This window comes from Wolffia australiana, chromosome 15 (genome assembly GCF_029677425.1).
Source record: "Wolffia australiana isolate 7733 chromosome 15, ASM2967742v1".
Lineage (NCBI taxonomy): Eukaryota > Viridiplantae > Streptophyta > Magnoliopsida > Alismatales > Araceae > Wolffia > Wolffia australiana.
This window is the reverse complement of record NC_135849.1, coordinates 11,632,232-11,646,308: the sequence shown is the minus strand read 5'-3', so window position 1 is coordinate 11,646,308 and position 14,077 is coordinate 11,632,232. Positions and strand designations below refer to the sequence as shown.

Here is a 14,077-nt window from a genome sequence, read left to right as displayed (position 1 = left end):
CTCTCCCCCTCTCCCTCTTTCTCTTTCTATCTTTGTCTCTTTCTCTCTCTCTGCTAGTTGCCCTTCCTCTTCCCCTTTCCCTCTTTCTCTTTCTATCTTAGTCTATCTCTCTGCCAGTTGCCCTTGCTCTCCCCCTCTTCCTCTTTCTATTTTTATCTTAGTCTCTTTCTCTCTCTCTGCCAGTTGCTCTTGCTCTCCCCCTCTCCCTCTTTCTCTTACTATATTAGTCTCTCTCTCTCTCTCTCTGCCAGTTGCTCTTGCTCTCCCCCTCTCCCTCTTTCTCTTTCTATATTAGTCTCTCTCTCTCTCTCTGCCAGTTGCCCTTGCTCTCTCTCTCCATCTTTCTCTTTCTATCTTAGTCTCTCTCTCTGCCAGTTGGCCTTGCTCTCTCTCTCTCTCCATCTTTCTCTTTCTATATTAGTCTCTCTCTTCTGCCAGTTCCCCTTTCTCTCTCTCTCTCCATGCTTCCATCTCTCTCAAACGATCTTCATCTCTTCGTTCATCTCTCTCTCTCACTCCATCTTTCTCCATGGCTCTCTCCCTCACTTAGTATATCGGTACCAGTATAACTCTCTATTGCCATCTCTCTCTCTCTCTCTAGCTTCTATTCTGATCTCTTGTACTCACTCTCCAACATTTATAGAGTTCTAGTTGTAGGCCTAATGGGCCTAATTAAAAAGAAATATAAAATAAATATGTGACTTAATGAGCTTACCGGGCCGACCCACTAGATTACTGCGATCTGATCTATTTGGACAGAATCTCTGATAGGATATTCACCGGCTGAAAATCGTTGACCATCTTATCATTGTTTGATCACATCATCGACGTTATTTCAGAGAATCCAAGATCCTATGATTTATTTTGGATCAGCAGTCTGGGCCTGATCTGGCCCAAATGAAGGTCTACGTAATTTTAATTCCAAAATAAAATAGTAATTAAGCCCATATTTTCAAAATTGCTCTGAGCGATATCCCATGCGATGAAACTTCTTCAAAAGTTAAAAAATTATATAAAAGTTTTTAATTTATTGAGAGAAAAAGAAAGCAAGCGATAGAGAGAAAAGTAAGTAGATGGCTATTCATATCTAACGATAGAAAGGTCATTACATAAACAGATATACATACATTAATATTTACTTATAAAGAGATTTAGAGATAGACATTTAAATACATGTATGGAAATATATGGAGAGATAGAGAGGGAGACCGTCTTTATTTCATATTAAACCGCCCCCGAAATTGCATAAATTTCACAAAATTCATATAATGACCTTTGGTAGCCGGCGAATTTGACCAGGTGACCACAGGAGATATATGAAATACGATAATAAATCCTGAACACGTGGCAGCCAACTATTGGGTAAAACCCTAGATCTGACCAGCCCCGTCGGCGATATTAATGCAAGGGGAAGGTCAATCGTAATTAGCATTAAAAGACTACTTAACCTCGCGGTTAATTGAAATAGATAGAGTAATTAGCGGTTCTTCAGAGGGAATTGGCGCCAGGAGAAAGGGGGGGGGGGGGGGGGGCAGGGTCGAAGCTTCCGCAGAGGAGCAGTTCGTCGTCTCCTCGAGCGGGAGTGACCTTCGGCCCGCCTGTCCATCGCCTTCCTCGTTGATTTTGCATCGCTGAATCTTCCAATCTTTGCTGATCTGCAATGGCGGGGCGAACGGGGGACGATGGCCGAGGAAGAACGGGCGGGGAGTCGCCGGAGGCGGAAAGAGCGACGACGACGGTCGCCGTTCGCTCTTCCTTGATGGATTCGATCAAGGGATGCGGAATGTCGGGGTTCAGGATCAACAAGGAAGATCTACGGGCCAAGATGGTGATGCCTGAGTATCTCCGGCTGGCTATGGCGGAGGCAATTCGCGCTAAGGACGCTGATGTGGGCGTCGAGGTTTGGCGTCGCGGGGGTTGCTTGGATGGTCGCCCGCCCGAGTCCCCTGTGGTTCTGTTCGTGAATTCTCGCAGCGGGGGTAGGCTCGGCCACGTGCTCATGTGGAGGATGCAGGATTTGATTGCTCCCGAGCAGGTTGGTTTGATTGTTTGATTTTCTTAGTACGGTGTTTGGTTCTATCAAATAGTTCATGTTTGAATCTTACCTTCAGATTGTTTCTATCAGATATTGCGCGTTTGAAGTTTACCTTAAGATTGATTCTATAAAGCACTGCATGTTTGAAGCTAGCCTTAAAATTGAGTCAATCGAACACTGCATGTTTGAATCTTACCTTCAGGCTGATTCTATCAATTACTGCGTGTTTGAAGCTTACCTTAAGATTGATTCTTTCGAACTCTGCATGTTTGAAGCTTACCTTCATGTTGATTCTATCAAATACTGCGTGTTTGAAGCTTACCTTCATGTTGATTCTATCAAATACTGCGTGTTTGAAGCTTACCTTCATATTGATTCTATCAAACACTGCGTGTTTGAAGCTATTGATTTTATCCAATACTGTGTGTTTCAATCTTACCTTCAGATTGATTATATCTAATACTGCTTGTTGATTTGTTCTTCTCTCCCTCTTTTCAAATCAGGTGTTCGACCTCTCAACCGTGAAGCCCTCTGACTTTGTCCAGCATGGGCTGGCTTGCCTAGAGAGACTGGCGGATGACGGCCACGATTGTGCAAGGGTGATAAGAGAGAGGTTGAGGGTGATGGTAAGCCTTGCTTTGAAACACAATTCTGGATCTACTGTGACCAAACTGTTCCATTTTTTACTATGAATGTTGGGTGTAAAGGTTGTCAGGTCCAATTTGAATCATTTTTTTTAATCTATTGAATCAGGTTGCAGGAGGGGACGGAACTGTTGGTTGGGTACTTGGAAGTCTGTACGAGCTGCATGCTCAGAACAGGGAGCCAGTTCCTCCGGTTGGAATTATCCCACTAGGAACAGGCAATGATCTTTCGAGGAGCTTTGGTTGGGTGAGCGGCAGACTGTAGTATGATGTTTGACTTAACCTACTTACCCATTGACACCTCTTTGGTGATCTGAAAATCACAGGGAGGTTCGTTTCCTTTTGGATGGAGGGCGGCTGTTAAAAAGTCTCTTCAAAGGGTCATATCTGGCCCAGTAAGTCGCCTTGATAGGTGAATGAAATGAAACTTCTGCTTGCATTGAAACACCCATCTGGGTTATTAATGATCTTATGTTGACGGGTAAAGCTGGAGAATTGAGGTTGCCATGCCTGGGGGAGGAGAGAAAATGCAGCTGCCACATTCTCTTCGATACAGCGAAGAATCTACCATCAGTCTGGTAATTTCTCTCAATGTCATAGTCGTTGTTAATGGCTGGTTCACCTTTAAGACGAAGTTGAACTTTAGTGAGTTGACTGCTGATGTTGACAAATGGCGTCAACTTTCTGTAATACCCTGTTATCATCGATTCCAACGGTCAACAGTAATCTCATCAATGTCATCGTCATCATCAACCATCCCAGATTTCATCTATGTAAATGTCAATAAGGGACGATGAAGATGATGAATAGAAAGTACTATACGCCAGATAGATCGAAGAAAGATGTCCATATTACTTAAAATCATAATGTTGAAACTCTTGATTAAAACGACTCAAGTAGTTTAAATGATTTATTTGCCTGCACCATAGTAGATGGAATAGGTACAAAAAATGCCACTTCTGGGCGATTCTTTTAGCTAGAATACATTCAATTTTATTTTAAGAAAAAAAATGATCGATGGCTCGATGAATGTATTTTTATAATTGCCATAGAAATTCTTGGAGGAGACAAATTTCTGAATAGTTGTGTAAACTGGCAATTCTCATTATATGTTTGAAAACTCTTGCTGATTCTTTCCCACGGCTATCAAACCAGTTTTCATTGTTTTGACCTCTTGTGGAAAATACATACATATATGTATAATATATAAATATATCCAACATATATATATTATCGAGTAGTTTTTAGATCCATTTGACAAAATACGGTGTAGACATGACGCTAATAGTTCCACTTTTCTACTTTTAACTAATGACGAATTATTAGTGCCCTCAGGCTCTACTCACAATAGTAGTTATGCCTGTACAGGAAGATAACTTCGACGGAGAATTGCCCGACAAGGTCTCTAGCTTCGATGGAGTATTTTATAATTACTTCAGCATTGGTACACCCTCTCATTTCCATTATCTTTTCGTTTCTCTTTCTACATGATTATTTTTGCAAAAAACCATTGCATGTGGACACATGTCATGGTCCCGCAAATAATTTCTTCACTGCTAGAGCTTTCATCATCCATTCATTTAAATGTGTTATCTTTCAGAAGCAGTCTTTTCTTGATTCTGTCGGTTATGCTTGGTCATTTGCTTATTTTTTCCTGGTGTTTTCAGTTTTATTGCTTTTAGGGCTCTATTTTCTTTCATAGTATAATCCTTGACCACTGTATCAAGCTATTTGATTCTTGGTGATCTCAGTTCTGGTGTATCAATATTTTATCCGATAATCCTATACCATCTTATCTTTGTTGTTTAAATTTTCTAATTCCAAAGGACAGATTCGGTGTTGTATTGGAGATATTCATGATATTATATTTTCATTCCCTTTGTTTCTGGTTGCTATCTGACAGGAATGGATGCTCAGATCGCGTACAGCTTCCATCATTTGCGTGATGAAAAACCATACTTGGCTCAGGGCCCTCTCTCAAATAAGGTATTTCTACCCCTTTGAACATATGATTATGTTTCCAAATGACAAATTTTTTTTGTCACTATATTGTTGTCTCTCAAGAATGAATTTCTTCTATTTCTTTGACACTCTCAATACTTGCTTAGAGCTTTTCTGTGTGATGTATACAGTTGATTTACTCTGCTTACACTTGCACACAAGGGTGGTTTGTTACGCCTTGCGTTGGCATCCCTGGTTTAAGGTGACAAAAAAATTACTCTAACTAGATGGCTTTTCTATCCGAATATTAGATAATAAACTCTTGGTTAATTTTGCTGTAGTAGAAAAATCTACTAAGGTAGAACTTTTTGATTCATTGTTATTATTATCTTTCCTTAGTGCCATTGCAAGTAGGGGTGGAGGACAATGGAAAATTCCTCAATTGGTTTAAGGATGACGATGACGATCCTGATGATGAGTCGTCATCATCATCGCCCTTTGTTATGTTCAAATGAAGATGACAAAACTTTCCTAGTTACGGTTGAATTTCTCGTCATTGTCATACTGGACACAGAGGAAACCAAGAGATTGAATTGTCGCATTTAGAGAAAAGAAAATTGAATTCACTAATATTCGTCAGCATGGACATCATCATCGTCCTTTTCATTTGTCCACCGAATGATGATGCTGTTAATGTTTTGACATCCTCATTTCATTGACATCCGTAGCTATGTACATACCCATGGAGAAATGAGTTGACGATAATGGGTCGTCATTTTTCTTCGCCTTCTTAGCCACTGACAAATGTCAGGATGATGGGAACTCGTCATCTATGACGTTGAACCTTGATTGTGACTTCTGTACTGTAAGACTGACATTTCTCTTGAACATTGTCAATGCAGGGGCCTGAAGAACATCTTGAAGCTGTTTGTGAAGAGAGTAAACAGCTCGGACTGGGAAGAGGTTCGGATTCCTTCAAGGTCAGCAAACCATCCCCATCTGTTCTATACATTCAATTAACTCGTTATATACATTTATTCAAATTTCAACTGAATTCTGTGATTTTTCCATACAGTGTTAGGGCGATTGTGGCCTTGAATCTGCACAATTACGCCAGCGGGAGAAACCCCTGGGGAAATCCAAAGCCTGAATACTTGGAAAAGGTGTTCAATCTTTCACTGATTTCCCCAAAGTCCTGCGTCTGAATCATAATAAATGAATTATATTTCATCTTGCTTGCATCAGAAAGGATTCGTTGAAGCCCATCTAGATGATGGCCTGCTCGAGATCTTCGGCCTAAAACAAGGCTGGCATGCCTCTTTTGTCATGGTCGACCTCATTTCAGCCAAGCATATCGCCCAGGTTTCCTGCCCCTTGCTGTTGCTTTTCATTCTATGGACTTATCTCATAAAAGTGTGGTGTTTATTAATCAATACTAGTACTATTTTAGAATAAAATGAAATAGTATGTTTGTCAAAATAATATGTTTTCAAGCATAATATTGTTTGCTATTTGTTATGTTTTCCCAAACGGACTTAATTAATGGCTAACATTTGTGTAAAGCACGTGAAATCATTGACAGAGCCGAAATAATTTATCAATTCGTCTGACTTTCAACTCCTGACAAATCTGTCTGCTAAATAAAATTTTCCTGTAACTAGTGAAACGTCAATGTAAGAAAAAGGGGAAGTCTATGACATTTTTCTTTTGAAGGCGAAAATTACTTATTTTCTTAATGAAATAAAGTTTTCGCTCTTGAATAGAGATGATTCATAGCTATCTAACTTTGGATTAAGTGTTTATCTTTCTTAGTTCTTTCTATATTATAGTATGTTCCTTCTTTTTAGGGGGAAAAGCTTTAAGTTGGTACTTTTGTGTTCTATCTTTTGGGCTTAGGCTGCCACGGTGAGGCTGGAGATCAGGGGTGGGCAATGGAAGGAAGCATACATGCAGATGGATGGGGAGCCATGGAAGCAGGCCATAAGCGAAGACGAGTCAACATTCCTTGAAATACGGCGGGTACCACTCCATTCCCTAATGATCAATGGGAGCTGAAGACGATAATTAAGACCGACAGCTGTTTTTTAGACATCCCCCATGTAACAATGCACCTATTTGTTGCCCCTTAAAACATTGGCCAAGAGCGCCTAAATGTCATTTTTCCTGCTCTATAATGTTGGATAAAGTAATTGGCATGGTTTTGGAGAACATATCTCACATTTCTCTTCTTTTTGGCTTCTCCCTGTTGTGATTCATGGGAGTATACTCAATGTTACTGGACATTTTGATGGGCTGTAGGCTATACAGAAAGCGCCAATTTGAAAATAGATAAAGTGAAAAGTATATGTTTAAATACTGACGAAACACAGCTGGCCCAATTTGGATTACTCCATGCGGGTTCCATGTGAAGACAGATTGTTTATTGGCTTGCTAGTTTCCTCATCTCTCTCCATGGGTTCTCACGTATTATTAAGGATGAACTTAAGTTCATAATGGAAGAAAATTTATCATAGAAGAATTTACTCGTTTCAAGTGTTTATGGTGACTCCATCAGAAAGTTTCATGCGAACATATATAATTTTTATTGATTCTTTAGTGAACAAGGTTATTTTGACATTTTAATTTTTAATTCATTTCCAGAACTACATCAAGGCTGTTGTTGAGGTGGAGTACAGCTGGAAGATCTAGTTCCATTGCAAAAACTTGAGGCCATATTTGTACATAAAAAACAATACATATTGTTTAATTTTATATCAAGTAGAAATGAATAAGACAAATATAAGGAGACAATGAACCTTAGTAATGCAACATTTAATTTATAGAATCTGATGAATCTTCACCAACTGGCACCTGGTAGAAGAGACGTTCACACCTTTTTGATAGGGTTTAGAATTGGTCAATCATAAACCTCATAGACGTTAATGACGACGATGGTGTTGAGATAAATATGACAGGTTGAAATTGTGTTCATGTTGACATTTGCGTCGATGTGGTACTTTGGATAAGAAACACTGACATGATAAACACCTATTTTTAAAGAAGTGATGAGATAAGAGGGTCACCAGCAGCTGGTTGCAGTGACTACATCAACAACAGCAGCTTGGTGGCGACAACTACAACGGCAGCCACTCGACCACCACAGAGGTCAAAAATAAAATGTAGTATCAGTATACTCTATTATGGAACTGTAGTTGACAGGATTTTGTCTAAAAATGACATTTTCATTACCTAATGATTGCAAGAAGAAATCCACTATAATTGGAAAGTTTCTTATATTTATAAATGTTTCTCTTGGAAAAGAAGGAAAACATACAGAATGAGAGGCTATTTTAAATATATATACAAAAAATGATTACATAATAATACCAGAAAGAACAAGTCTAAGAAAAAATAAGCAAAAGTAGCATTAAACTCATTGGAAGAAATTTACCTACAAAATGAGAGATTAATGATTTTTGCAATTAAAATAAAGCAATCATTGGTTGTCCACTGGTAAATAGTAAATAATACATTTCAGAAATGGTATTTATCTATGATGAGATCTCTCTAGATATGTTTTACCTTAAATATCTAATAATAAATACACATATTAATGTAGTTGATGGGAGATAGTGAGGATGTTAGAAATAAAATCAGGCAATAGGTGGGTATAAAGGGCATATGTATATATGTATGTATATATATATATATATATATATATATATATGAATGAAAGATGAAATAAAATAGAGGATGTGATGTATGTGTGTAATAGTGTAGTTGATGGGAGATAGTGAGGGATGTTAGAAATAAAATCAGGTAATAGGTGGGTATAAAGGGCATATATATATATATATATATAAATGAAAGATGAAAAAAATAGAGGATGTGATGTATGTGTGTAATAATGTACTTGATGGGAGATAGTGAGGGATGTTAGAAATAAAATCAGGTAATAGGTGGGTATAAAGGGCATATATATATATATAAATGAAAGATGAAAAAAATAGAGGATGTGATGTATGTGTGTAATAATGTACTTGATGGGAGATAGTGAGGGATGTTAGAAATAAAATCAGGTAATAGGTGGGTATAAAGGGCATATATATATATATAAATGAAAGATGAAAAAAATAGAGGATGTGATGTATGTGTGTAATAATGTACTTGATGGGAGATAGTGAGGGATGTTAGAAATAAAATCAGGTAATAGGTGGGTATAAAGGGCATATATATATATATATGAAAGATGAAATAATATAGAGGATGTGATGTATGTGTGTAAATGTGCAAAAATCTGAGAGGTGATTGAAGGATAAAGTGGTTGAAATCAATTTTAAGAAAAAATGGATTGGTTGGAGTTATCAATCAATAGGGGCATTGATGAAGGATGATGAAACCTAAGCTGCAAAGAATTCACTTTTGATCCTTATATTCTCCCAAGCCAGGTGAGTTTTTTTGTAAAGATAGTCACTTCTGATTCTCAAATAAAATAATCTCCCAACTTAGCTAAGAACACCAATAAAACTGTATGGATCTCAAAATCACCTCATTCACTTGGCGAATAGTTGTTGAGAGGATTTAATGAAATTCTTTATGGCTTATCAATATCAATGTAAAGATCACAAAGTATGTCAGGGTAAATGAGAGGGAGAGAAAAAACGCCTTAAAATAATGGGTATAAGAATAAATCGTCAGATGAAAACCTTAAAAGGTTGATTAATACAGCTTGTTGATAGTTTTGCTCCCTTTCATATCTTTTGGAATTGTGTACTATTTTTTATATCTGGATAGGCCTTTTTTGGATGCTCATTGAGTATGCGTTATCTAGAATTCCAAAATTCCCTTGATACACCTTGAATCACTTTTTAAGATTATCCCACCTGCATACATTATATACTAATCAAATTTGAAATAAAAACTGCATAATGGTTGCCTTCTCTCATCACTGATTTCCAACACCACCTTGTGACTTGCAATCTCATCAAAGAAGTTAGACAATGAAATTGCATTAAATTTAATGACACGCATTTGTATCATAACATTACATTTTATCATAGCCTTCCTATTACATAATAATATCTGACTTAGTTTACCGCTTCATCACCAGAAGCAAATTGTTGTGTGGAGGAATAAATATCCCAACATGAGCCAAGAGGAAGATGTTATTTTAAATGTTTAATTCATTATTTATGTATTCTTGAGCTTAAAATAATGTAATTTATTCTTTTCATTGATATTCCATTTTAATATAATTTTGGTATTATTATGGATTTCATCAAACCCATATTTAACGTGTCCATTATTGATACTTCTAGGACGTAATAGTTAAGCTAATGTTGAAAGCATATCTATCCAAAGCCTTCAATTTTAGTCATCCATCAAAATCAGGAAAATATTTGCAAGCAAAAAAGAAACTTGAGTCATCATGCAGTACCCCTATAAGTATCCATTTTAATTTGAGAGGTTATAGTGATAAGCTACATATTGTGAGGGATTGGGCTTAAGGGCAGGGGGAAAGAAGGGAGGGGTTATATGAGATGGATGTGGTTGGAGACAAAGATCGACGGTGAGGTTGAAGGTATTGAGGGGATGGCCTAGTGAAGGGGCTTAGTGAAGAGCCATGGTTGGATGGGCACAAAGGTGATTAGGGTGGTGATATTGGGTCGTGTGGCCTTTATTAACTCGATCTGAACTTAACTCTGCAGCAGAATATCATATCAAAGATGGGTCTTAAATCCAAAATTACTTTTTGTACAAATCAAACATACGACGTCTTGGTTCCTTGAGTGATCAAGGTGTTCAGATTTCTAATCTCAAGATGTAACCATATGATCTGTATAGTCGTAGACATTAGCCAACAATATAATTTCCTGCTATCCAGACGCAGCGGAAGCATAACTTGGGAAGAGCGAGAGAAGAGACCAAAGTCTACCCTAGAATGGCTTGCACATGTATCAAAAGCGGCTACCCCCTCTATTTATATTCTCGACGAACTTCTTAAAGATCCCCTTCCCGAAGAAATTTTCACAAAAATACAAGAATAAAAGTAAAATTGCCTATGTTTAAAAGTAAGTGATCCTCGAGACCCATGTACCAATCTATTTAATAATTATAAAGGCTCAATAAGCTTTATTGGTCAACCTTATTAATTAAGTACACCAACATATATATTGAATTATCAAATATTTATTCAGCCCAATTGATAGGTTGAGTTTTCCAGCTCATGAAATCCGAAGCTAAACCTTGTGTTCTATAAGGTACAAATGGAACTATTATTTCTCATGGAATGTTTCTATCGTCACTACCATGTATGTATAATCCTTCATTTAAGAAAGACTCACAAATGACATAGACTATAATTGACTGTCAAGACATAAAGGGCCATTCAAGTAAGTTTTGATGCAAAGTAAAATCATTAGCAAGCACCTTCCTCACTATTCTGTCATCCTGACCAGGGATTTAACAGTAGCCTCTTCTTAATCTCTTCTCTATACCATGGGTGGACGATCAATAATAACCACCCACTCACATTTATAGACTTTTTGCCTCATCTGAGCTAAGATGGTGTACAATGCCATGATCAATAACTTATAGGTAACAGTCAAGACACAACTATCCATCAATAAGTTGTCTTTGGTGCCTCAGCTTTAATGACCACTTGCAGAAGTGGGACATGAATTAACCTTGTTAACATTTGGTATAATACTAAATCATGAATTCATGCTGATCAATACAGGGCCTTCTTTCCCTAATGAGTTCACTTAATTGATATTAAAATTAAAATTTCATTAAAATTAAATTGCCCAAAGTTATAGAACCAATCTGATAACATTAAAATTACCATAGAAATATCATGCATATTACACAAATATCTGCATCAAATTGACTACATTTGCATGTTATCCTGGATTCCATTAATTAAATAAAATTTAATCTGATTTTATGATTTCTCCATATTTTTTTAGTATTATAATATTTAATTTTTTATTTATTAATAAATTTATTTAACAAGTGATATAATATTTTTTGGTTAAATGAATTAAATAATATGCGTGGATTTAAAAATATTTTTTTAGACTTTTATGATGGCTGATACATTAAGAAATCAATTTTTAAATTCATAAAATGTGTTTCTATATTGAATAATTGTTTTATGGTGTTCAATGGCCACTCAATATGCGTCTCCTTTTATTTAGCCAATGATTAGCACATAAAATCACTGGAGGATGAATCATTATTGCATCACAATTTTTGATGCCATGGTTTATCTAATTAAATCATATTTCTTGTTATAAATCTAAGGGACAAGTGGTGTGATGTCAAACATGTGTTTTTAGTATTAAATGTAGTTTACAGCGTTCTTGTGGACAGATAGAAAAAAATATCAACCTTTTTGTGCAATTAATTCAAATTCTATGCATGCATGCTTGGCCTAAGGGAGGAATTTTTGACATGACTTCAGAAAATTTTGGAATTTGTAGGGACCAGTTATCCTGATGTAATTGGATTAAAAATGGTGCATTTATGGGGTTGAAATGAAATGTCTTTCTTTTTTTGTAACATATGGTCGTGGAATGCATGTGGATGAATGGAACCAAGTGATCAATTTGCTTGGCACGATTTAGGTCACACCATGATTAAATAATTGAATTAACTGCCTTTTAACTTACATTATTATGTTTTCAGGGCATTTGGTGGCAGATTGTTAAAGGGTGAAGAAAATGAGGAAAAGTGAGTTAACCAATCGTGGCACATTTTTTTTTTCATCTGGCACCTGAATGGAGGATCCATCAATTAGATCAGATTGCTTTATACTAAAACCACGATATCTACGGATCTAACCATCTGATTCAGCTCAAATTTAAAAGGTAGTCTTGCCTTTTGACCTGATATCCATCCTTACATTTGATTTTTTTGAATATGGGAATAGAGAGAAAACATTGAGAGAGAGAGGAAAACACTAGTTAGCCAAGAAGGGAACTATTTCTTCTGGAGTCAAAATTTTATTTGCTTATTGCATTGAAATTGTAAATTTCTTCATAATCTTTTGATTTGTTTTTGGAACACTCCAAAATCCCTTGGAGGATGTACATGCACTTGGAAGGTTTTATGGATTAAGAGAACTCAAGTTCATTAAAGATCAAGGTTAAAATACAGATGAACTATTCTATCATGTTCCTGATATTTTTCCATATATTAAATTATTAGATCGATTTCAAATTTTCCTGAAAAATAAATTTCTCCCAAAGTCTTCTCAATGTTTTTCTCTAGATCAATTTGGCTATTTTCTCTCTCTACATTTGGAATTTAATTTTTCCTCAATTGCATTACCTAATTATTCTATATATTCCTAAATTTTATGAAACGTTTATTCATCTTTCCTTTGAATTTTATATTCTAGTTCCTTCTTTAAAGTTTTGAATGTATATCTTAAAAACTATAATCTAACCATGTTCCGTTCTATAATTTATCTATAGCTTTAGCAGAGATTTGGGCAAAATTTCAGGTTTGATTTTTCAGAAAATCCTAACATCAATAAAAAATTGCATTAATTCCTATACAATCATTAAAAAATCATATAGTTTCCTTTTTTATTTCCTTTAACATATTTAATAAAAAATAAAAGCATGCTTCTTTGTGGATTTATCCCTTTCTCATCCTATAATTACTATATTCTTGGAAATTGTAGTCTGCTATATTTCCAAATGATGAAGGGATTGAGAGTTGCAGTAGGGATTGTAACGATCTCTCAGGAGAAGTATAATTAGATGAAGAAGAAGAAGAAGATGAAGAAGAATGTGAATGGAAATAGATGAAAAGGATGACAAGATTCAGACATAGAAATAAACATCGTTGTTATCTTCCTTAATCTGATTATCCACAGGTTGGTTCGTATTTATGCATCATAGAATAATATTAACAGCCAGCATTAGGAAGTTATAAATCGAGACTTATAACTTCCTATCTTGATTTAATCTTGACCATTTGATAATATAACAGTTATGTTAACATGTCTAGATTTAATCCTAGCCGCTAGATTTAATCCTATCTATATTTAACCCTAGCCATCCATATTGTCTTATATTTAACCCTTACCATCTATTTCTCATAGCGAGTATAGGTACGTGTTTAATTCTTACTAGTCTAATGTTATTTAACTCCTATTGGTCAATGGTGATGCTGATGTGGCTTTATTCATCTTTAAGGATGGTCTCAAATGTTTCAAATTGTGATTTGGTGGTTCAAATAAAGTTGAAGCATTTTAAAACCACCCTTCTTCCAGGCCTTTTAGCATTCAGCCAAGGGAACACAATTTTCATACTTGAGTGAACTATATATTTTATAAGAATTTTTTGTGAATTTAAATCATGTGCACTATTGGATAGTGAGAAAACCAACCCTACAATAGTGCACATCTTGTAGATCTCACTTCCATAGGGTTCAGGTAGAGACTAGACATTTGACCCTTAGACTA

General features: G+C 36.0%; 1 protein-coding gene across 1 annotated transcript; it reads left to right on the top strand.

Annotated features, from left to right (window-relative positions):
- The first annotated feature begins 1,514 nt into the window (after nucleotides 1-1,514).
- On the top strand, nucleotides 1,515-6,830 carry DGK7 (diacylglycerol kinase 7). The gene is made up of 12 exons (XM_078587290.1): nucleotides 1,515-2,035; nucleotides 2,539-2,661; nucleotides 2,789-2,926; nucleotides 3,006-3,091; nucleotides 3,167-3,257; nucleotides 4,048-4,123; nucleotides 4,583-4,665; nucleotides 4,812-4,882; nucleotides 5,523-5,600; nucleotides 5,696-5,783; nucleotides 5,866-5,982; nucleotides 6,517-6,830. Exons 1-12 carry the CDS (start codon nucleotides 1,661-1,663, stop codon nucleotides 6,673-6,675), a joined length of 1,485 nt encoding a protein of 494 aa, XP_078443416.1. The 5' UTR covers nucleotides 1,515-1,660; the 3' UTR covers nucleotides 6,676-6,830.
- The last annotated feature ends 7,247 nt before the right edge of the window (nucleotides 6,831-14,077 follow it).